Here is a 25,983-nt window from a genome sequence, read left to right as displayed (position 1 = left end):
ATTTGCGAGGTTGTGAAATACCTTCACACACTCAGCTGGTGTTTGTGAGGCACTTTTGTCTTTAGCACTCAGGGGTGAAAAATCACACATTAACACCTCTGTCTATCAGAGGATTTGTTACAACAAGCAGAGAGTGAGTGAGGGGTAAGAAGGCAGGATAGTCTAGCTCGATGTATTACTTTTTAATTTATGTTTTAAGTATTACTAGTAAATCTCATTTGCTTGCCACATATTTTAATAGAAAGGCTGAAGTTGGTTTATGGACACCAAAGAGGAACATTTCTCACAATGACAAAAAGAGAAATACTTTAAAGTAGCAGAGAATTTGTTCTACAGTTTATTTATTTATTTATTATAGATAGATAGATAGATATATGATTTATTGATTTAATCTTGGATCATGAGGATTTTTTTTTTTCTATTTTTATTTTATTTTAGAGTATTTATTAACCTCAATTTCTGAATTTAGATATTTCTTTTTATAATTTTTTTTTACTTCTTCCTTTATTTTTATTTTTTATTTTTATGGTTAATTTATTATATTAATCATTTTTATTATAGATAGATAGATAGAATTTCTTGTATTTTTTTTTATATTATTAATTTAAAAAAAATAATTACAAATAAAGAAGTTTTAATATAATATTTTAATATTATTTTTGTTTGAATATTTGTAATGTTATTTAAATATGTAAGTATGCTATATTAATCAACCCTTTTATACAATTTTCATTATCACTATTTTAATTTTACTCAAACACATAAATCCAGGCTAATGCACAGACAAACAGAAATATTCTAGAGGCTCAGAATGTGATGAAATATGATGGTCTTCCAGAAAGCCAAAAAGGAGAGGAGGGAAGACAATGCACTGTAGGTGCAGCCTATAAGCAATGCAGAAAAGAAGGACACAGAGCAGCCAAACCTTTGCAGAAGAGTCTTTCGCATACCTCTCCTTTCAGCTCAGCTCCCTCGTCCTCCCCCTTCAGCTGCTTACCCTCCCTCTCCTCTTCTCCCCTCCCCTCCTGTGCTCCGGTGGATGGTGTACTGCTCTCTCTCTCTCCCTCTCATTCAGGCTGAGACGTGGACACAAGCAGCAGTCTGTGAGAGTGTGTGTGAGAGCGTGTGTGCGCGAAGCCATAGCGGAGAGAGAGGGTCTGCCGGATCCCTTACTGAAACTCTACCTTTCCCATAAACACACAATCCCACTCACCGGTCCTCCCCACCAGGGTCCGAGAACGCATCCCTGAGGAGTACACCTTTACCCCCACGACCGGTGAAACGCCCCCCACATGGAGCCATGTGAACCCCCGTCTCCTGCTTCACTTGGGATCTGATTTCGGATTGCCTCCTTGGGGAGAAGCTCCAGGCGCTGGATCTTTTGAAGTAAGGAGGGACTCCGAAGATCTCCGCTATCCCAGAGGGAAGCACTTTGCTCTGGGCACTGTGGGCTGCAAGCCCCACTGGGCTGGAGGCCAGCGCTCCAGCACCATGGATTACCTAGTTGGGATTTTTCTGCTGTTGTGTGGGGTGGCATTACCTGGAAGAGTTGCACCCCAGCACACCAAAGAGAGCGTGCCCAGACTCAAGCTCTCCTACAAGGGTAAGTTTTGCAACCAGTCCCATCACCAACACATACAAGCCTTTTTACCTTTTCTAATTCTAATTACTTGTCTTACACCTATTTACATTCGTAAATTTGACTTTTTTGCCTATATATATATATATATATATATATATACAGTATATTTGGATTCCTTCACTGTCACTCTGCTGTTTCATTTTGACAGTCTCTCTCACTCTCTTGCATGTGATTTAGTCTCGTTTTGCCCTAACAGATTGTTTCCATGTGTTCAAAGTGCATGTATTGGCTCTTCTATATAATTTTTCCAGTTGCACTGTCCTGTAGTTCTAAACTCTGCACTGGTACCCTTTCATACGGCTTGTGAACTCTGAATGAGGTATCGTGGGTAATGACTCTGCATTTGCAGCCAGAAGTCTAATTTCTCATGCCTCCAAATTGATTTTACAGCAATCCTTTAAGGGAATATTCCTGGTTCAATGCATGTTAAGCTCAATTGACAGTATGCTGATTAGCACGCATATAATTTTGACTCCTCTGTTATTTTCTTTAAAAAAAAGAAAGGAGATAAAAAAATGTGTTACAGTGAAGCACTAACGTGAATGTGGCCAATTTTGAAAGTGAACATTTTAAAGTGAAACGTGAAGCGTGTAATTCGATAAGAGCACTAACATTGATTCTCCCTTTAAAACGTGTGCTGTAAATCTATTTTTACAGTCATTTTAGGGTTTATGGTGTTCTATTGTCGTGGCAACAAAGTTGTCGAAATTAGAAGTAACTACACGGAAAGGGTTAGAAAGTGTTTTTTTCCACACTGAAATCATGTTAACGTATGTATATGGTTTATGTTTTGTTTCTATACTATTGAAACAGTGAGTGTTTTAACATTTACCGATGTTTCTCTTTTACTTCCATTGTAAGTGCCTCATTTAACCTAGAATTTTGCCTTTTTAGATTAAAGGGAGGGATAAGTGGGACATTTTAGTGCTAAAAAACGGCTGTCAATTCAACTTGTACTGAAGCCGAAATACCTTTGCGTTTACTAGCTTTGTCACAATAAATGGCATGTGTACACATTCTAGCAAGTATGCATACTTATGCTCGCACACATTGTGTATTAGCATTATTCTCTCATACAGTACTCAACACATTGTATTCGAATGCTTTGACGATGCTGGCCAATATGCGTGAATGGTGGTAACAGCAAACATGTTATTCTCTGGGCTGTGCTATTTTAAAGGAGACAGCGGAGAGATCCAGACTATAGCAGCCTCTTTGTAACCCAGAGCTTTCATCTCTCACGGAAATAAGCGGCAGCATTTTTGGCATATTTTGGGCCGTTTCGCTTTTTAATGTAAGCTTAGCGGGCTTGCTGTGGTTCTTTGTTCAGGAACATGACCAAAAGTATACGCATCTATGTGTGGCGGTGATCTCTCTCTCCCTCATTTGGTAAATATAGCCTTCTGTTCTGTCAGTGAATCTGTGCTTCTGGTGTGTTGATTGTAAGGTCTGTGTGTGGCATGGGTTTACCCCACCAGGGTCCGTAAAAAAAATATATATATATATTTATTTATGAATATATAGTAAATATATATTTTAATGCATGCATGTTATATATATGTGTGTGTATATGTGTATATATGTATATATATAGAGAGAGAGAGAGAGAGAGAGAGAGAATATTTGAAAACAAATGTTTTGAGAAAAAATTGAGAGAAAAATAATCTATCTATATTTAATTATTTATTATAAATATAAAGATCAGTATCAAGAAAACTTCTTATCAGGCCCCACATACAGTAACTTGTACTGTACAATAACTTGTTTTCCTATTGGATAATTGTGAGTGAGACATTATATGTGTGTGTGAGACAGAAAATGTGTCTGATGTGTTTTTGGCCAGCAAGATGTGTGAGAATGGAGGCTTTTTCCACACTGAAATCATGTTAACGTATGTATATGGTTTATGTTTTGTTTCTATACTATTGAAACAGTGAGTGTTTTAACATTTACCGATGTTTCTCTTTTACTTCCATTGTAAGTGCCTCATTTAACCTAGAATTTTGCCTTTTTAGATTAAAGGGAGGGATAAGTGGGACATTTTAGTGCTAAAAAACGGCTGTCAATTCAACTTGTACTGAAGCCGAAATACCTTTGCGTTTACTAGCTTTGTCACAATAAATGGCATGTGTACACATTCTAGCAAGTATGCATACTTATGCTCGCACACATTGTGTATTAGCATTATTCTCTCATACAGTACTCAACACATTGTATTCGAATGCTTTGACGATGCTGGCCAATATGCGTGAATGGTGGTAACAGCAAACATGTTATTCTCTGGGCTGTGCTATTTTAAAGGAGACAGCGGAGAGATCCAGACTATAGCAGCCTCTTTGTAACCCAGAGCTTTCATCTCTCACGGAAATAAGCGGCAGCATTTTTGGCATATTTTGGGCCGTTTCGCTTTTTAATGTAAGCTTAGCGGGCTTGCTGTGGTTCTTTGTTCAGGAACATGACCAAACGTATGAATACGCATGTATGTGTGGCGGTTTTCTCTCTCCCTCATTTGGTAAATATAGCCTTCTGTTCTGTCAGTGAATCTGCGCTTCTGGTGTGTTGATTGTAAGATCTGTGTGTGGCATGGGTTTACCCCACCAGGGTCCATTTAACGGCCTCTCGTTTCTTTTATAGAGACAGAGAATGAAGGAGGAGTGAAAAAGACAATTTATTTTTGTCTGAGAATGTGTTGTTAGGAAAGAGAGAGCCAGAGAACAGAGAGGATTTAAGAAACCAATTGTTGCTCCGAGCATCAGCATCTGCTGTTTAACTTTAAGAGGAAAGGCTGGAGACTTTAATATATAAAAGATGCAGGTCCACCTGTGATCAATCACACGCTTCTCTGAGTTAATGCTGTTGTGCTTGGATGACCCAAAGCATTGTGGGAAACAGTCTCACATTGCGTCATCAAAATGCTTTCCAAACTTATGCCACCTGTGCAATTTATGGATATGTTTTTCTGAGTTTTTTTGTATGTCGTAATGGATTTGGATTAAGTTTGATTGACAGATGTAGTCACATAAAAACACACACAATCTGTACTGCTATGCAAAAAATCCATTGGGGATGTCAAAATGACTCACATTCTGTACAATAACATGTTTTCGCATTGGATAAGAACTATTTTTTTTTACTGAATTCTGAATCCTTTTAAACTGAGAACAAACTAGATGTTTCCAACGATTGCGAAAATGCTGTGTGACGTAACACAACCACCGCCAATCAAATGATAATTGGTGTTTGTGTTACACTTGTGTGGAATAGGATTTCAGACAAATGGGATCTCTAGAGCAGGGCAGCTTTCCAGTGCGATGCCACAGACATACATAACTAAAGATGTGATAAAATGTCAAATATCCTGTCGCTCGTTGTTAGATATGAACAAAAAGATTTAATCGCTTGTTACTTTAACGCTTTATGCCTGGTTAGAAAACAGTCTATTGTAGCATTTTATTCAGGTGTGTTAAGACAGATAATGTCTAAAGAGCAAATAGCACACAGAAATACAAGACTAGTAGCATGCAAATAGTAACGTATCATTTAGAAGTCAGCATTCTACCTCCAAAATCTACTGACAGCCTTGTAAATGAAAAGTTTCCCTTTTTAATAATTGTTGAGTGAATTTTGAACAAATATTACTAGAAAGAATTGTTTTTGATGCAGAATTTGTTCGTTAATCTCATTTTCTGTCATAAAATTGTACTGTGTATTTATATAATATTGATATAATATCAAAATATTAAAATTTTTTAAATCATGCATTTTTGCTGTCATGAAATATTATTATTTATGTATTATTAATATATATGAAAATATACTGTGTGTAATGTGTATATATATATATATATATATATATATATGTGTGGAAGAGAGGAAAGGATGGAGGAAGAGTGGCAAAGAGGGAGCGGGAGGGGAAGAGAGCGGCTGTTTTAATGAAGGCGGTGGGCAGACAGTAGTTGGCCAGGAGAGGATAGTCGTTAAGTGAAGTGTCATTCATTCTCACTCCCCCTGTGAATGCAGCATAGTAATTAAGCCAAATAAACGCGCAGACATGCTCTCCAGAGACGCACACTCCAACGAGCGCCGAGAAGGGGGACGGCTATCTCTTTCTCACACACACAGAGAGATTTATCATGAGTTGCACATAGAGTTTGCAATTCAGTCGTGCCGCCTCTGGGGAGGCCAGTCGGACGATCACAGACGGAGAGATCCATCTTAGTTGTTAAACGATGGCCGAGTGATAGATTTTCCTCTTTGTTTCCCCTCCCTGTAATTATACCAGCGCTATGTCTTGTCTTTACTCCCCTCGTACGCTTTAAACTACCATCTGTGAAAATTGCTCTTGTCAGAGCTATCAGCGGCCCGTTCATCTGTCAGTACGTTGTGGGATAGGCCTTCACATGCTTGTCAGATTGCCTTTCGGATCTCAAACTTGTGGTTACGAGGTTGTGAATTCACACTGTAGGATTAGCAGCGGGTTACAGGGTCCATGTGTGCCCAAAACCCCACATAAATACCATCTGAGATGCCAGATTAGGGTGGAGGTGGTCGGTGCATATGAAGACACTGCCCCCTGCAGGTGGCAAAATGCGGACACACGCCTCTGATAGGGAGGTCCCTTTGTGAAAAAGGCCATCCCGCTGTCACACGCTGGTAAAATGGTGCATCGGGGACTTTAAAGTGCTTGTGAAACAACCTGATAATTACTCACTACAGCGTAATTACCAGGCTTCCCATTTCATTACCCTGCCCCATGGCCTCCTGGGATTGATAGGGATGGGCGACACTGGGACGATGAGAGACTGCGAATCATCGGAATTCAGCCTAAATCATCCGAAATAGACACTCCGCGCCCGACCGCACTGGACGCAGACTGGAGGCATCCTATAATAGCGGGCTGTTCGCTGGCTGCCGGGTGAAGTGCAAGCTGGCGTCTGGCCAGGATTTGGGGTGGATGGGAATGATTATATGGAGAGGTTGGGAATGATGTTGGTTTCTCTCACGGCCTCATCTGCATCCGTCTCTTGCCTGTCTGTTTTCCCCTCTTCACCAGAAGTAGATCTCTCTCTCTTTTTATTTGTCTCTCTCTCGCTCTCTTTAAATGACAGTTATTAATATTAGAATACTCTTTTGTGAATTATTTATTTATTTATTTACTGTAACATCTGAATGCACTGATTCACTAAAAACATCTGGATTTCCCAAAGCTTCATTATAAGATAAAGACCGAACACATTTGATAGTGTATATTGTATATAGTGTTCTTTTTGTTCACTGCTTCTTGGAAAAGTAGCTTGTTACTGGTAAAGCTTCTGTCTCTATCTATGATTCTGTGTGTTTATTTTATATTTCATGTCCTTCCTCTCATTCACTCTCTCGCTCTATTTTGCTCTCTTCTGTCTGGAGTGCTGTAAGGAACTTGAAGGTCACCTGAAGTCTTTCTGTCGCATGAATTATTTACTCTGTGGCTGTGGAAGGGCTTCGTCCTTATTGACCTTTTTACGTATCACATCCTGTTGTGCTTAGTCTTCTGTTGGCCCTATTAGATGTTCAAAGTCATTCAGTTTAATTAGGCCTCTTGTATTTTGAAAGAGTTTATTTTTATAAATTAAAACCGCTATATTTTATTTAAAAGAAACTGCAAGTAGATCATTTTAAAAGGATAGTTCAGAGAAAATTTTGAATTTTTGTGATTATTTTCTTAGCTTTATGTTGCTCCAATCCTGTATGATTTTGTTTTTCTTTTGTGAAAGATAAAAGCAGATATTTTGAATAGTTTGCAATGCAATTAAAATTAATAAATTAAATCATTCAAGATTCGCAAATAGCAAAAATGCACCATAAAATTGTTATAAGGTTATCCATTTGGAACTTACACTTTATTCCAAGTCTATATGTACTGTACTATATGCAGTCAAACAAAAACTTTGTGTGATAAACAAACCAAGATGTTATGGGCTGTTAAAACACTGTGACTGAATCATTGAGTCGGTGAATGAATGAAGCATTCAGACTGTTTTGGTGAATCAGATAAATGAGTGTAAAATGAGTGAATTGGAAAGAATTTGACTCAGAAGAAAAATTAGACATCACTACTTTCTCATGAACTTTCATGAACACGCCAATGTTTATTTGTGAATAAAGACTCATACAAACTGTTCTGTCTTCATTAACCTTCAGAATTTTGGGTAGAAGTACTTTTTTGTGTACTTTTAAGATATTTTTTTTGTCTTTGTCGAGATTGACATTCCCAGTCCTCATTTACATGGAAAAGAGTTGCCAGGAAATTCTTTAAAAAATTAAGTAAATAATGACACAATGTTAATTTTTGGTTAAATTATTTCTTGAAGCTAAACAAATTCATCTTTATAACTGCCACATGCATCTTGCAAAAAAAAGCAGACATCAGTCTTTTCCTCACTGTTTGGCTTTGTGAATGGAAATTTGAGCCAGTTGGCCATGACATAAATCAGTTCATACAGAGGCGTCTTTTATTAAAACTAATGTGCATAAAGAAATTTGTAAAGAAAGAATAAGTTTCCTGTTGGTGTTGGTGTCAGTGGAATTAAATGTCATCCCGCACTCAGCTGTCAATCCAACAGACCGAGCTCCAGCACGGTTACTGGGGAAACTTACCAAAACCTGCGGCCGGTTGCATGCGAGAGCAAGTCAAAGCGAAACTACGGGCTTATTCATATCCCAGAGCTTGAAGCAATATGCGAAACAGCGTGTTAAGCAAATCTCTGTTTCTAAAATCTAAGTTCTCTCAAGCACAAAACCGTCAAGACCGAACCACACACTTAGCCCATTGAGAGAACAGAGAGAAGGAGGACTTTTGCCAAAACCGTGTCACGTTCGACGACGTGTGTTTTGAAGCGCGCCATTGTTCTGGCTTAAATAAACAGGTAGCGCCCAAAACCACCTGCAGCACTCTTTCACTTTTTATTCCTTCTTTCCTCACTTCCCTCACTCTCCTGGGGCGGCTGGTAGCCCGAGGCAGAGCTAAAGCACAGTGGCAGCAGCATGCACACACATTTCCCCATCTCTCAAACACACACACAGATGCAGAGATACATAACTGTACACCCTCACCAAAATCCCAAACTGCTTTTTGTCCTTTGTGTATTATTAGTTTTGCACTCATTTTCACTTCCTAAACACTGGTCTGTTCACTCTTAAGTCATGTGGGTTGTGTTGGACATACTGCTTTTACATTTTTGTCCTTTAATCGACTTTTATTTTAGGCATGTGTCACCTAATTGGTCAACTAATTGATTAGTGAGGTTGACTGTTTTATATTTGTATATTTTTATAATTTATATTTAAACTTTTCTACATATATTTCCTGAGTTGTAAGTTTTTATATTTAATTTTTATAGTTTTTTGTATATATATATATTCCTTTTTTCCCTTTATTTTAAACCTGTTTTAACCAAGCCCTTGTTGTTGTTATTGTTTTTTGCATTTAAGGCATTCAAATGTGCTTTATAAGTAATAAACAGCCAATAATGCTAGTAATATGCATGCTAATAAGCAACTAGTTAATAGTGAATAGTGTTCTGATCTGAACTGTTACCAAAGTTTTTAAAATGTGCAGTTTTGCAACTTTGTTTTATTGAGTTAAACATGCATTGCAGCTCAGCATGTTTTCAGCAAGTGTTTCATTTTCAGTCCTAAGTTTAGAACTTTCAATTGTGCATTTGTAGTTTGGTTTAGTATTGGTTTTTAGTTTTCATGTACCAACTATTGGAAACAGAGGTGTATGGATGAAAACGTTGCAGTGTATAAATCAAGTGTATGAGAGGCTTTTCTATGATATATGAAGAGTTGACAGCACAGTTCTCAGTCTGCAGGACAGAGAGAGACTGAGAAAGAGCGAGAGACATTTGTTAAGCTTCCTTTTTTAAATCTCACACTCCATTTACTCTAAGCTCCTATCCAGGCTGATGTATCTCCGGATAAAGTGTGTGTGTTTGTGTGATCACGGACCATATGATGGCAACCTTTTGTGATGGTCTTGCCAAGGCATTTTTAAGAAAAAAAGTGCCTGGTCTTCAGAGTTCAAGCACCAGTCACTCACTTTGAGCAGGGGAATAATGAAACTGCCAGACGCGGCCGTCAGATCTTGAGCCAGAATGGCAGGAGAGTGAGGCTTTGGAGAAGTTCACCTAACGGCAGTAATACAGACACTGGCAGAGAAAAAAGAGGCTAAGAATAAGAATGTTTGGCACATGGAGCGATGCAAAGACTAGATGAGTGAGAATAATAAAGTCAGGGGAGTGAAAAAAGAAAAGAAAGATGAGATGAAGTCTCTTTCCAGGATGTCCTCTTATGTTCTTTCAGGCCTCCCCTGAAGTCTGGCAAGAAGTAATCAGTATGGCTTTCTTTTTTTTCCTGAATACAATCTACTTTTGACTATTAATATTTCTTATTAAATGTGTTAGCCAGTAGCAGCACCAGGCAGAAATTCCTTTAGATTCTTTAAGTGGTTCTTCTACTCAACAACCATGATTTACTGTATAGGCTTCTTGAGTTGATTATATGGTTCTTCATGATATAACGTTCTTCATGTTCTTCGTATCAGTTGAATGGGTTCTGGGTTCTTTAAAGCACCAGTATATAGATAGATTTCTGAATATGCAGTGCTTTGTATCTTACCAAAGTTTGCTTGTCATTAATTAAACAGTTATCTGGGATGCTTGATTCTGATTTGTCAGTTATGACATTCTGCTGTCAAATATTTTTGTACACGGTTTAGCAAACTTTATTATACATTTTTGACCCCGTATCATAACAAAAATAAAAACCGGTATTCGGTATGAACCGGTATACCGCCCAGCACTACCCGAGAATCAATTTCTTAGATTGATATCTCTTGTATCACTCTGCAACCTCTGTTTTCATCTCCATTTAGTTATTTGTTTTGCAACCTTTCATAAGTTTGGGGTTGGTAAAATATTTAATGTTTTCTCTTTTGCTCACCAAGGCTGCATTTGATTGATTAAAAAACTGTAAAAACAGTAATGTTGTGAAATATTATTACAATTTAAAATAACTGTTTTCTATTTTAATATATTTTAACATTTAATTCATTGTTTGTGATGGAAAAGCTCAATTTTCAGCATCATTACTCCAGTCGTCAGTGTCACATTATCCTTCAGAAATCATTTTAATATGCTAATATGTTGTGGAAATATTTCTTATTATTATCAATGTTGAAAACATTTTTTTCAGGTTTCTTTGAAGAATAGAAAGTTCAAACAAAGATCATGTATTTTAAATAGACTCATACTGTCATTTTTGATCACTTGAAGTATTTATTTTCTTTATTTCTTTTCTTTCAAAAAAACAACAACTTTTAACAGTAGTGCAAGTTAACCAATAAAATTTGTCTATATAGAAGTGCTGATATAGATCTTTTCCCCATGTGATATTGTTTAAATAAACCCATTCAAGGTGACAAACGACCCTTCTGTGTGTATCTTCTTACATAAAAGAAAACTTGCTCAATATTCTGACTCAGCCGGAGTCTGTCAGACAGGCCTGGCATCTGTTTATATATCTGGATATTGCTTGCTTCTAACACGAGAGTTTTAATGAAACTCTCGTGTTAGAAGCAGGAACGGACAGACTGAACCATGCCCATTCTGCCTTCGGTCCTGCGGGAATGCTGTTCTACATTTGATATGCAGCGTTATTGACACAGGCAAAGGAAGGATGGTCTGTTTCTCCTTATCACTTTCCCTTGCTCGCGATCTCCCTCTCCCACAACCACACAGATGTCCAAAAATCTTAGCGGCGAGAAACGCAGATGGCTACTATAGGAGCGGATTGATCTGGGCTCTGGAGAGGAGCTGCAGTCTTTGCGTGTCACTGTTGATTATGATTCGTGTGCGTGTTACAGAAACGTTGCAGACATGTTGACCTCACCCTCTCCCATGAGTAGATGTTCTGGCCGGTGGCTCCTGCAAGCTCTTTTCCACCTCTCCCTTATCATTCTCACTTCATCTCCTCTTCACTTTTCTTTCCCTTCAGCCTTCTCTTACTTTTATCCAACCTTGTTTCCTTGCTCACTGGGAGAGGGACAAATTTGGCAGATTTTGCGCCTCAGGTCATTATATTTTCACAGTGTCTGGTTGAACAGATAGTTTCTTTGGCTGTATCTGCCATAACAACAGCAGTTTTTTGCTTGATTAGCTATTCCTTTGACCCGAGTTACTAGGATTCCAAATAAAGCGGTACTAATTTTGTCTTGTGCAATCTAACAAACTGCGTGTGGTCGCTTTGCGGGTGTATTGCAAGTAATTTACTCAGAATTATTGTGCAAATAAGTTTAAAGGAGGCTTTTAGTGCTGGTGTTGAAAGATGTACTCAGTGAACTACATTAGTAGATCAGATTCTTGTATTATGATGTTGCAGTGTTTATATACATACAAATGCTAAATCAGGCCCTCTGGCTTTATATAGACTATGCAATGTAGATGTAAGTGCCAAAGTGCAATAAGAACTATTAAATAAGCTGTATACACCAACATGTTTAAGACCTGTTCTGATACTACCTCAAACCCAGCACACATACACACACACACACACACACACAATTTTGGTTATTCAGCCATGTGTTAAGCTCATATAAATGATTACGTGGGTCAGCTGGTCATACACTTGATTTGGTCCTTGTGATTCGATCATGCAGTGTTTTCCTCAGCAATTTTCATGCTATGGTTGAAAAGATACAGTTGTGGTCCACTAACCACCAAGGTGGTTTTAAAGAAATTGTAACTAAACACATGATTAGTGTTGTTTTTCAAAGATGCAGAAAGTGCAACAAATAACTTTCAAAATAGGTGTCTGAAAACATTTAAATAAATCAAATATTTTAAAATATGTTTGTTTATTGTAATTTATATATAAAATAAATATGTATTTATATTAAGTTTATATTTTAAAATGTGTTATTTAAAAAAGTATTATTTAAAATTATTTACATTTATTTAAAAATGTAAAATTTAAATAAATAAATATTATATAAAAATAAATAAAATGAATGAATATTATATGAAAGTATATAGCGTTATCAGCAATAAATTATGGGACCTACTTATTAAGTTTTCTGCTAACCTGAAACAAAAAAATTATTTCAACTGTTATTTTGAAATATTTATAATTTAAATAAATAGGTGCATATTTAAATTTGTAATTAGAAATAAATAAATAAATAAACATAAAAAATAAATAACGTTAATAACAATAAATAAAATACCTTTTGGTACCTACCTGTATGTATGTATACATTTTTATACAACATTTATGAGCATACTTGTTGGACTTTCTTCTAACCTGACACAAGCTTCTTTCTGTTTACTGTTTTATAAAGCAAATGAGCAAATGAGTTCTAAGTTATGTATGCCTTCTTTTTTTGTTCTGTCTTTCAGAAATGCTGGAATCCAGTAATCTAGTGACTTTCACTGGCTTGGCAAACAGTTCAGGTTACGACACGTTCCTGATGGATGAGGAGAGAGGAAGATTACTTGTTGGAGCGGAGGATCACGTCTTCTCTTTTGACCTGGTCAACATCAACAGAGACGTCAAACAGGTGCTTGCCTTAACATCAGCATAGATGAATGTATGTTCCTGGTCTTATTGTGAGCGATTCATATTGCATGCTATTTGAAGAGTCTTCATATTCAAATTAACTAGTCAAAATCTTCCTCGAACACCATGTCACTTAGGCCGCACAGGGTGTTAATCATGAGCTAAATTGAGATTTTTTTTTAAGCAAACTTGCATTCAGCTTGATATAGAAACTCCATTTTTCATGATCAAATCAAACTGCACCCTTCCATTTTTCAAGCTGAATATCCTGCTTACCTTGGAAACATGTCACATTTTAGCAGTAAAATATGTTGTGAATGGTAATTCATGCTGTTTCCCTCTGTCTGCATTTAGCAAGAATGATCGGTGAGGGATTTTATGAAGTTTGTCGGAGAAACCCAGGGTCATCAGAGACGTCCATCTCGCTCTTATTAGCTGCACAACCCAGATCTGCAATCACTTTCTCCTTCTTTCCATCTGCCCATTTGATCTCAGCCTGCCTCCCTCTGTTTTTCATTCCGTGATCATATCTGCAGCGTAATGCTTCGCTTTCTATCTCTCTCAATCGCTCTTTCTTTCTCTCTCTGGATTCCATTACTTTGGTTTCCTCTTTCTTTTTCGTGCTTTTATTCTTTCTTTGTCCTGGAGGCTGCAGACCATTTGCTTTATATTCGATCCTCATAAGGGTTAAAGCTGGCTTTTATTGAACACACACAGAAATCATGCAATGCCATCGTTTAAAGATAAGAACTTGGCAAATTATCGCAATTAAGCAAATTACTTGCGCAGACAGAATACCTTAGCAGATCTTAGAGGAATATAACGCAGAATAAAAAACGCTTTGTAGGCCTATGTATGTGTGTGTGTGTGTGTATGTATCTCGTGCTCCCTGGATAAGAGGAATGGTAGTTTTTATCCTCTGTCTTCATCGTCGTCACAGATGGAGGTGGCAGAAGGACGGCAGGCAGCAGTCGTTGATTATTTTACAGCCAGGTTTCATGCCGAGCGCCTTAGTCAGTCATTTGCAGTTCACTGTGTTCGCTCCGCACACATTCTCACACCTTCTCTCTTTCCTTGTTTTATAGATCGCCTGGCCCGCCACACCTTCCAAACGCGATGAATGCAAGTGGGCTGGAAAAGACCTTGGGGTAAGTGTGGGGCGACAAGCAAACTTCCTTTGAAATCAAAACTGCATCAAACTACATTGATCTTTTGGGTATATTTAGGGTATGTGACTCACTTCAGAAATATTCAAATTTACACTACCATATAAAAGTTTTTTTTTTTTTTTGAAAGAAAGAAAGAAAGGAATACTTTTATTCAGTAATTGATCAGAAGTGACAATAAGGACTTTTCACTGTTTAAAAAATTCAGTTTCAAGTAAATGCTGTTAGATGCTTTAGAACTTTCTGTTCATAAAAGAATCTTGATAAAAATGTATTATGGTTTTCACACAAATATTAAGCAACTCTTTTTAACATTGATAATATTATAAATGTTCCTTGAGCACCAAATCATCAACCAGAATGATTTCTTAAGGTTCATATAACCCCGAAGACTGACTAGTAATGACTGCTGAAAATGTAGCTTTGCCATGACAGAAATAAATTACATTTTAAAATATATTATAATAGAGAACAGTTCTGTTAAATTGTGATAATATTTTATAATATTAATGGTTTTACTGTATTTTTTTTTAAATTAAATGTAGCCTTGGTGAGAGACTTTTTTCAACTGACCACAATGTATAAATAATGGAAAAAATATTCCCCTGAATTTACCAAAATCAGCAGACAAATTGGCTGAAAAGTTTGCAGATTTCATCTAGGCCCACTGTAAAAAAAAATTTTTTTTCAAAGGTTTTTGGGACGTTTTACAAAAACTATTTTTATTTGTACAAAAAGTACTAGTAATTTTTTCTACTTCAAAATGTAATGTTTAATTCAATGAGTTACTTGCCATTTCTATGTAATTGTTTGTCAAATTTACTACACTCTTAAAAATGAAAGTGCTTCACGATGCCATAGAAGAGCCTTTTTGTCTAAATGGTTCCATAAAGAACCTTTAACATCTGAAGAACCTTGCTGTTTCACAAAAGGTTCTTTGTGGCGAAAGAAGGTTCTTTAGCTCATAAAAAGGTAAGAAAGAGATTGTTCTTTAAAGAACCTTTGACTGAATGGTTCTTTGTAGAACCAAAAATGAGTGTGTAGCGATTTCTATGGAAGCCCGTTTCTGCCACTGAATAAAAAATTAATAAAGGCATTTGGCAATTTAAACCCCCATACAAACGTAAAGTCTCTGACCAGAACTGTAATTTATATGCAAATGTCAAAAGGCTAAAAGGGTCTCTTAAGCCATAAAAACCCCAAAGATCATGCATGATTCTACGCAGACGCTACAAAGGTAATTTGGTCATAATTCAAAAAGGTTACAATTCTGACTTTTTTCGCAATTGCAAGTTTATATCTCACATTTGTGACTTTTTATGTAACGCAATTGTGAGTTTATATTCTGCTATTCTGACTTTATAAATTCTGAGAAGAAAACTCAGAATTGAGAGACGTAAACTCGCAATTACAAGAGAAAAAGTAAGAATTGTGAGATAAAGACATGAAATCACCTTTTTTATTTTTTATTCAGTGGTGGAAATGGGCTTCCATAGATTTCAAAGTGAAAATTGTTTCTACTCATTTTTTTAGTGTAGCTATAACCAATACAGTGATCTGAAAAAACTATCAAGAGTTTTCATCTCTAAAGCACCATTAACATGGTTCTTGGTGGTTTTCTAAAGCACCATGGACATGAAAAATGATTCATGATAAGAAAAGGGTTCATTAAAGAACCTTTACTATATGTGTATGTGTGTATGTTGCGTGTGCATTTTGGGTTGATTGATCACGGTTGCCTTTAGCAAAGGAGTTTTGCTGGTGCACACGCTCTTCTGTTCCTCTCGAGAGTTTATATTATGTGTTTGGATCCAGCAACCCTTGGCCCTTCTGTAAAACAGAAATGGTTTATTTATCAACCCGGCTCTCACTCGCTCTGTACGTGTGTGTGTGTTGTATCTGATGGTAATTTCACGGCTGGGTTCCCGCTGAGATGGGGGGCAGAAGGGGAGCAGGATTATTACAGATAACTCACCAGACCTACTTCTGAGACGTACACCCTTAAATAAAGTCACCTGATATTGCAATGAAGTGCATGAATCACATGTTTACCACATGCATCCTGAAAGAAGCATAGCGTTTGGCACTGGGTGTGAAGGGTTTATCTGGCATTACATACACACAAATTCACCAGCTCAGAATAATGGCGTTTGCGTGCTGTGAAAATGTTTGTTCTGAAGACAGAGTTGTTGAAAGCTGCTACTGAGCGGGCATGAATGCTTGATTAGGGTATTACCAGCGCATTTCCCTCTCCGCAACCATAAATCTCTTCATTCTCACATTTGGCTTGGCCAGCCGAGGCAAAAACAAGCCCAGAACGACAGCTGGTACAACTGCCTCGCTGCTCGGTCGAAACTCTGGGTGATTCATGTGAGATGAGGGTTAAATATCTCAGCAGCACTCTTCATAGCTGTTCATTCAAGTCGCAGTACTATGTATTTACAATAAATACATCATTTACAAAGAATTAGTGAGATTCACTTCACTTCATAAATACTTATGATAGTGAAACACTGTATAAAAATGCTGAGTGTGTGTCAGTATACTCCTGGCTGCTAGTTGCTGTAGTTGACAACTGTGTACTCTGTAACAACGTTATGCAGTGAATCACAAATATTAGCTGTGTAAATGGTCTTAAATATATCTTATGCATGTTTATGAATCAACTGTAATAGTGTGATGTCCACATATTGGCACTTTTTAATCATTATAGTTCCATATATATTTTTACTTCCTCAGCATTCTTTGTGAAATATATATTTACTTATTTAATGTTTTATTTATTATTTATTTAATATTCATTTTATAAATTATCTAGGTTTATTTGCTATTTGCTGATTTACTAATTTGCTTTTACTTTTTGTCACATTAAGTCACTTGTTTTGTAATATATTTTTTATGTATTTATTTTTTTATATCTTTAAATGTAGTTACTTTGTCATTTCATACTTAAATCTGTCATCTTTAATAAATCATATTATGAATTATGAATAAATTAGTGCTGTCAAATCAATTAATCGTGATTAATTGCATCCACAATAAAAGCTTGTGTTTACATATAATATATGTGTGTGCTGTGTATATTTATATGTATATAAATTTTAAAATATAAATATTTAAGAAATATTTACATATATAAATATGAAAATGTATATATACACAAACACACATATATATACAAGGTTTTATTTTGTATGCAATTAATCACAATTAATCGATTTGACAGCACTAGAATAAATGTGAAGTATTCTTATTCAAATTAAAGTAAGTCACTGAATTTATCATATTTTTTTCATGTAACAGTTCAACCCATGACACTGGCTGCGAGAAGATTAATTAAAAGGCGAAAAGGTCCAAAGGGAACACAAATCACTATAATAAAGCTATTTTCATCATTTAATGACACAGTACAGCATTACTATTTTAAAATCATCTGTTCTGTTATCAAGAAATTAAAATTGCACTGATGTTACTACAGTGAAGTTCTGAATATTTAAATTTCTGTTAACTAATCATGTAAAACCCTGGTAATATATTTAAAATTTGCCAGATTGGTGCAGGCTAATCTACAGTAGCTGCACTTTTTAAAAACTGTGCATTAGATTTGACATTGACAACCCCTATACTGTTATTATCTTTTCATGACTTCACTCATGTGTGAATGAAATTAGTCACTACTGTGTTGTTAGTATTGTACGTAATTAGAGATGTGTCTAAATCGTAATCCCCAACACTCTTCGCTTATCTTATCTGAAAGGGTATCATATATCTCTCACGCTTATGAAGGCACACTCACTTTTCTGGTTCGCAGCTTTGGCCGCTTCTTTATGGACCTTGAAGATAAAACAGCAGGGTTATATGTGTCTAATTACACAATAGTTACACTGTAATTACAGTACACCACCCAGTTATTACAACTTGAGGTTTGTATACATAGTAAATTTCGAAGAGTGCCAGTTCAGCCACCTCTCTCTCACGTGAACACCACACTTGGCTCTATCGGCGCAGGCGAGGGCCTTAAAAACAATACCGACCATGGGAAACTTAAAACATTCCGCCTGGTGCAGGAAGGGATGAATTTTATAGCGCACGTGGAATGATTATGTTAGAAATACACACATCTCCTTTAGTTTGGAAAAGCCATTACATTGACACACTAAAGTGCCTTTGTGTGGGTTGACCAAGATGGGTCACACATATGTGTGAAGCAGCGATCTGATTGGCTGCCGTATGGCGGTTGCAGGTGATTGAGGTCACTGGATTTGTAAGAAAACTGAACATGTTGGCAGAAAATCTGAGCCTTATACAAGCATTTATTATCTGCTTTGAATAGCTTGTTCAAACTGAACTGAACTGGATGTAATCGAGGGAAACAGGCCTGCATTTATCTATTCTTCTGTTTGGCTTTCTTCACACACACACGTGTGTGCTGAATAAGAGTGTGTATGTGTCTTTTTGTGGTGAAAACACACACAGAGATGGCAACACCCTTTCCTGTGCTCTTAAATGACAACTCTCATTCAGACGGCACACATCGGGCCGAGACCATCAGTGTTTACACAGATGGACCTGCTTTATTTTCTCAATAGCTGTGGAAAGGTGTGTGCGTGCGCATAGGTGTGTGTTTGTTCGTGCAGTGTGTTTATAACGTGTCGGTTTATTATTGTTGAACCTGGTCCTCGCATATCTTGCAAATGAAAGGGAGTTAAAGAGCATTCATTCACATGAAACAATTCACTCATCGGCTCTCGCCAACTCATTCAGATGGCTTTAAGACATGTGCTATACATTTACCTTTCATCAAAACCAGACACACACACTTTCAGCGCTAATGAGAGTTGGCTGACAGGATATTGAGATGGATAAAACAGGTGGGATCGTCATCACTCAACCGGCAGGAACTCAAAGGCTTTTTAATGGCACTAAAAGCTTAAATATTAGGCTTACATAGATTTTAAATGTCTCATTTACCTATTTATTACAGATCTTGTGTCAATTTAGATGTTCTCAAAATGTATGTGCAGTATTTCATTATGAATCATAAATGTAAAATAACTGCATTAGAGGAGTTATACAGAACCAGAGAGTCTGAAAGAGAGAAATTATGATATTTACAAACTATTTTCACATTTTTAGAAGATAATTTGTGTGGTTCTTGCTTAGGCAAAAGTAGGTTGATAAGGTGTTCTGGGTGGTTGCTTAATGTTCCATAGCCAAGTTCTGATCACTAAATATGTTTTTTAATTATTATTATTATTATTATTATTAAATACAAATATTTAATAATTAATTTTATTATTAAAAATATAATAAATACATTTCTATTTTTTGTCTGATTTCCATCTAATTTGTATATTATACAATATCTTTTTAATAGGCATGTTTTATATTATCTTGGTTAACAGATATTTTTTATGTTGTCTTTTTCAGAAAGAATGCTCAAACTTTGTGCGTGTGCTGCAGCCGTATAACCAGACACATATTTACATATGTGGCACCGGAGCTTTCCATCCTATCTGTTCTTACCTGGAGATATTTCCGAACACTTGGGTCACATCATCCAATCAGAACTGAGCAGCATGATTCTAGATGGCTGAATGGTAAAAATGCTGTATTCTGAACACCTTAGGGCTGGTTATTGAATATATACACGTTTACATTGAGATAGAAATGCACACCATGATATGAATCAAGTGACTCTTTGAGTAAATCACTGAATCATTCTTTCACCAGATTTGTTCAATGAGTGAGTCTTTATGAGTAACTGAATTATTCATTTAACTCGTTTTTTAAACAATTCTGATTTATTTAGGAATGAATCAAGTGACTGTCTTTGTGAGCAGGTGATTAAATCATTCAGTCAAATGGATCTGTTCAAAAATTTGGATCAGTTCAGGAACCAGTCAAGTGACTGTCTTAATGAGTGATTTGCTGAATCATTTATTCAACTGATTTGTCAAAAATGCTGATTCATTCAGGAATTAATCAAGTGACTGTCTTTATGTGGGGGTCACTTGATCATTCAATAAATTTGTTAAAAATGCTGATTCATTCAAGAACTAATTAAGTATTTGTCTTTATGAGTGAGTCACTGAGTTATTTATTCAACCAATTTGTTCAGAAAGACTGATTTCTTCAGGAATGAGCATTGATTGAATCATTCATTCAACTAGTTTGTTCAAAAATGCTGATTAATTCAGGAACATATCAAGTGACTGTCTATGAGCGAGTCACAGATTAATTTATTTTACTGATTTTTTCAAAACCGCTGAGTTATTCATTAATGTGTGTTGTTTGGAGAGGCACAACAGTTAATTCTGCTTCTACCTCATACTGTGATATGAGATATTAGTCATGCTGCCCACTCCTAGTTGAAATATTGTCTCAGTCTGTATTTTTAAGGAGTTCAGAAAGACCCTTTGTATAGACATATGCTTGCATAAGTGTCTGTCCAAGTGTTTTATAGACCCTTTATGATTTTCATCCTAGCACTCAATTTCTATCCTTAGCTGCCTGGTGAAATCATCACACAGTATATGTTACTTTGCTAAGCATGTGTCTGCCAAGAGCAAATGTGTGAAATAAATGTACATTTATGGGTTTTCTTTTGTGTGCACAAGTTTATGTCCCTTCACATTAATGTGTATGTGCCCGTATCTGTGTGAGAGAAAGAAAGAGCCTCTTTGTGAACGTCTGCAGGAGAGATTAGTTCGGCCGAAATTATGATATTTACAAACTATTTTCACATTTTTAGAAGATAATTTGTGTGGTTCTTGCTTAGGCAAAAGTAGGTTGATAAGGTGTTCTGGGTGGTTGCTTAATGTTCCATAGCCAAGTTCTGATCACTAAATATGTTTTTTAATTATTATTATTATTATTATTATTAAATACAAATATTTAATAATTAATTTTATTATTAAAAATATAATAAATACATTTCTATTTTTTGTCTGATTTCCATCTAATTTGTATATTATACAATATCTTTTTAATAGGCATGTTTTATATTATCTTGGTTAACAGATATTTTTTATGTTGTCTTTTTCAGAAAGAATGCTCAAACTTTGTGCGTGTGCTGCAGCCGTATAACCAGACACATATTTACATATGTGGCACCGGAGCTTTCCATCCTATCTGTTCTTACCTGGAGATAGGCAAGCGAGCAGAGGTACACAACACACTCGATATTAATAATTGATCAAATTAATTCTCTTAGTCCAGTTCAATCTCAGGAAAGAAATGGCACTAAAACATACTCACGCGCTCATGCGCATACATACAATATCTCCAAGGCATCTCCAGTGAAGTAGAAAATGAGAGCGTCACAAAGCACGAGTGTGTTATTTAGAAGTGCCTCAACTGTGGGAAATGAGATGGACTTTACATGGTGGAAAAATGTCAGTGAATTTCAAGATTTGATTAATCATGACCTGAGCGCACTGAACATAATAGAAGATAAATTGAGTGCTGTTTTTTTTTTTTTTGCTGTGAGTTTGGAGATCCAAATCTAAAGTAGGTTTCTATGAATGTTTTTCTTCAAAAACAGCATCTTTTTGACTACTTTTTGAATATTGAGAGACTCACTGGCACTTTTTGACATTCACCTCTCCATTACCTCATCCGTTTACTATTCATGCCTTGCTGTGGTTGGTTAATTCATTATCCCTTTGCTCAGGACAACATCTTCAGACTAGATGCCAACTACTTTGAGAACGGACGTGGGAAAAGTCCCTATGATCCAAAGATGCAGTCCTCATCCCTCCTGATTGGTGAGTTAGTCAGAGATGGTGTTGTTTTGGTTTTAAAGATTTAGAATCAGTGTTAACTGATTAAAGATTTCATGCTCTTATTTATTTGTCAGATGGCGAACTGTATTCTGGAACATCAGCAGACTTCATGGGACGAGACTTTGCCATTTTCCGAACACTTGGGTCACATCATCCAATCAGAACTGAGCAGCATGATTCTAGATGGCTGAATGGTAAAAATGCTGTATTCTGAACACCTTAGGGCTGGTTATTGAATATATACACGTTTACATTGAGATAGAAATGCACACCATGATATGAATCAAGTGACTCTTTGAGTAAATCACTGAATCATTCTTTCACCAGATTTGTTCAATGAGTGAGTCTTTATGAGTAACTGAATTATTCATTTAACTCGTTTTTTAAACAATTCTGATTTATTTAGGAATGAATCAAGTGACTGTCTTTGTGAGCAGGTGATTAAATCATTCAGTCAAATGGATCTGTTCAAAAATTTGGATCAGTTCAGGAACCAGTCAAGTGACTGTCTTAATGAGTGATTTGCTGAATCATTTATTCAACTGATTTGTCAAAAATGCTGATTCATTCAGGAATTAATCAAGTGACTGTCTTTATGTGGGGGTCACTTGATCATTCAATAAATTTGTTAAAAATGCTGATTCATTCAAGAACTAATTAAGTATTTGTCTTTATGAGTGAGTCACTGAGTTATTTATTCAACCAATTTGTTCAGAAAGACTGATTTCTTCAGGAATGAGCATTGATTGAATCATTCATTCAACTAGTTTGTTCAAAAATGCTGATTAATTCAGGAACATATCAAGTGACTGTCTATGAGCGAGTCACAGATTAATTTATTTTACTGATTTTTTCAAAACCGCTGAGTTATTCATTAATGTGTGTTGTTTGGAGAGGCACAACAGTTAATTCTGCTTCTACCTCATACTGTGATATGAGATATTAGTCATGCTGCCCACTCCTAGTTGAAATATTGTCTCAGTCTGTATTTTTAAGGAGTTCAGAAAGACCCTTTGTATAGACATATGCTTGCATAAGTGTCTGTCCAAGTGTTTTATAGACCCTTTATGATTTTCATCCTAGCACTCAATTTCTATCCTTAGCTGCCTGGTGAAATCATCACACAGTATATGTTACTTTGCTAAGCATGTGTCTGCCAAGAGCAAATGTGTGAAATAAATGTACATTTATGGGTTTTCTTTTGTGTGCACAAGTTTATGTCCCTTCACATTAATGTGTATGTGCCCGTATCTGTGTGAGAGAAAGAAAGAGCCTCTTTGTGAACGTCTGCAGGAGAGATTAGTTCGGCCGGGGTGTTGAGTGTTTCCTCTAACATCCCGCCTGCATTTTTGCAGACTTATGGAACACAAAAGGTCAATATCAAGATAGGAGAGTCAGTCAGTGTTTTCCCATGAAGTTAATCCTGTCTCAGCTGTTCCTGCGAGTGGCTCTCGTTTCAGTCCTCACACAGGGTCAGCGTCCATGCCATCAATACCCTCCTATATTCGTGAGGAAATGTGCTTTTGAAAACGCTCATCTCACCTTAATCCTCGTCGTCTGTTACCCCGGATACATCGGACGTTAGTTCTATTTCACCCGCTCTGAAAGCTGTCTCTCGCACAAAAGAGCCAGTGTCGTTTGGAGGATTAGTCACATGGATATTCTATCAAGCCTTATCAATAGAAACACGGGCCTCTCGCTATCTTCAAACAATGAAGCCGATGGCTGTTGATGGTTATTCTTCCCGCACTTCAAAGAGTATCAGCCTTTACAGAGTAAAGGAACAAGTTTAATGTCTTTGGGAAACAGTCGGTGTATTGAATGACATGGGCGGCACTGTTTCATTGCCGTCTCCACGGACACATACACACTCACAGTGCATGAACGGATCTCACTTTGGTAAATGTTCGTTCCGCTGTTTAAGCTTCACATCCTGTTGGGTCTGTTGGGCCGTAATGCAGCACTGCATGTTGCTTTAAGCGTGTGCCGCCCACGTGGGTGGGGGGCGTGTTACATTTCGTTTCTGCAAGAGAGAGCGGTCACGGCTGGGTAAGAGTGATCCCCCTGTAACTGGCAATACTGAGGTCTCGGCTCATTTTGGAACAGCTCAAAGGGATTCAATGATGTGTGCGGTCATTTCTATGGGTTTGAACTTCCCAAAATGCTGATTTTAAACAACTCCATTTCTTCTGTATCTTGTCTTGTGGAAATTGAAGTTCTGATGCATTGTGTGTATTCCAGAGCCCAGGTTTCTAGGAATACACCTGATCCCAGAGAGCGATAATCCTGAAGATGACAAGATCTTCCTGTTCTTCAAAGAGAACGCCATGGATGGCGAACATACAGGCAAAGCTACTATCTCCAGGATAGGACAACTGTGTAAGGTATCATCACATACAGAAATATAAATCATGCACATTTTCCAGTGCATTTGGACACACAGTATTAACATAATAATGTCAGTATTCAAAGCTTTATGTGGTTTTTAAAGAAGATGTGACTAATCTGCTTGCATTTTCTCCAGAATGACATGGGTGGACATAGGAGTCTCGTGAACAAATGGACAACCTTTTTGAAAGCCAAGCTGACTTGCTCAGTTCCCGGCCTCAGTGGAATAGACACACATTTTGATGAACTGCGTAAGAAATTTCTATGAACGTTTAGTCTGAACATAATTATATGAACAGTTATTTTTAATATAAAGTCAGAAATGCATCTTTAAAGAAATCTTGTGGGAAATGCATGAAATAGTTAAGTCGACAGCATCCATGGTATGCTGTCACCACTGGAAACAATTTCTACTCATCCCTCAAGCTGTAAAAAACATGGAAGTTTATGGGGCAAACTTGCAACAGTTGGCCCATAAACTTCCATTGCAACATTCCAGATGTCAATAGAGTTTAAGGTGTGTTTATCCACTTTTAATAACTCCAAATGTTTCTTTATTTCACTTCCAGAGGATGTGTTTCTGATGAGTGCTAAAGACCCAAAGAATCCAGTGATCTATGCTGTGTTTACTACATCCAGGTAATACAGACATACTTAAAATACATACAATTAAGCATATTAAACATTTTAAGAGAAGTTGCAGAGGACTCTTTCCTTTCCTTTAATTTCCTTTCCTTTCTTTGTTTTTTTACTGTTCTTCTTTCTTTTCTTTGTGTGTCCTTCCTTATTTTTTTTGTTTTTTCATACTATTCCTTATTTCCTTTCCTTTCCTTTCCTTTCCTTTCCTTCCCTTCCCTTCCCTTCCCTTCCCTTGCCTTGCCTTGCCTTGCCTTCCTTTTCTTTCCTTTTCCTTTCTTTGCTTTTTTTACTGTTCTTCTTTATTTCCTTCCTGTGTCCTTCCTTATTTTTTTGTTTTTCCGTACTATTCCTTTCCTTTCCCATATTCTTTTTATCCTTCCTTCCTTCCTTAATTTCTATATTCTTTTCCTTACCTTTCATTTTTTATGCCTTCGTTCTTTTTTCCTTCTTTTCTTTCTTTTTCCTATCCTTTCTTCCTTCTTTCTCTTCTCTTTTATGAGATGGCAGTGATTTTGTGATGTGTGATATGTTTGGCCCTTTAGAAGCTTTGCAGTGCAGTAATCTGGTTAGACTCAGACAGGTGCTTCGCATCGCTGCACTCTGGATGGGAATTTCCTCCTTATCCTGGTCTCTGCCCTCTCTTACCTGTTTCCCCATTCAACTTCGGCTCAGCACAGCTCAGAGGAAATATGATTAAGGTGGTAATCTGAATCTCACTCCCCAGCCAGACACCCTCTTCTCTGGGCCTGCTGGCGAGGAGCAGAGG

The 25,983-nt window shown here is 36.8% G+C and overlaps 1 protein-coding gene across 1 annotated transcript; it reads left to right on the top strand.

The window, feature by feature from the left end:
* Positions 1 to 1,074: 1,074 nt before the first annotated feature.
* On the top strand, positions 1,075 to 25,914 carry LOC107720400 (semaphorin-3aa-like). Its single transcript, XM_016528098.1, has 10 exons — positions 1,075 to 1,603; positions 13,078 to 13,238; positions 14,323 to 14,385; positions 21,452 to 21,571; positions 22,079 to 22,172; positions 22,265 to 22,384; positions 24,432 to 24,574; positions 24,715 to 24,829; positions 25,148 to 25,217; positions 25,725 to 25,914. The coding sequence occupies exons 1-10, from the start codon at positions 1,492 to 1,494 to the stop codon at positions 25,912 to 25,914; spliced, it is 1,188 nt and encodes a 395-aa protein (XP_016383584.1). The 5' UTR covers positions 1,075 to 1,491.
* The last annotated feature ends 69 nt before the right edge of the window (positions 25,915 to 25,983 follow it).

The sequence above is a fragment of the Sinocyclocheilus rhinocerous genome, unplaced genomic scaffold (genome assembly GCF_001515625.1).
Source record: "Sinocyclocheilus rhinocerous isolate Xijiao unplaced genomic scaffold, SAMN03320098_v1.1 scaffold3103, whole genome shotgun sequence".
Classification (NCBI taxonomy): Eukaryota; Metazoa; Chordata; class Actinopteri; order Cypriniformes; family Cyprinidae; genus Sinocyclocheilus; species Sinocyclocheilus rhinocerous.
This window is presented reverse-complemented; position numbering and strand designations above follow the sequence as displayed.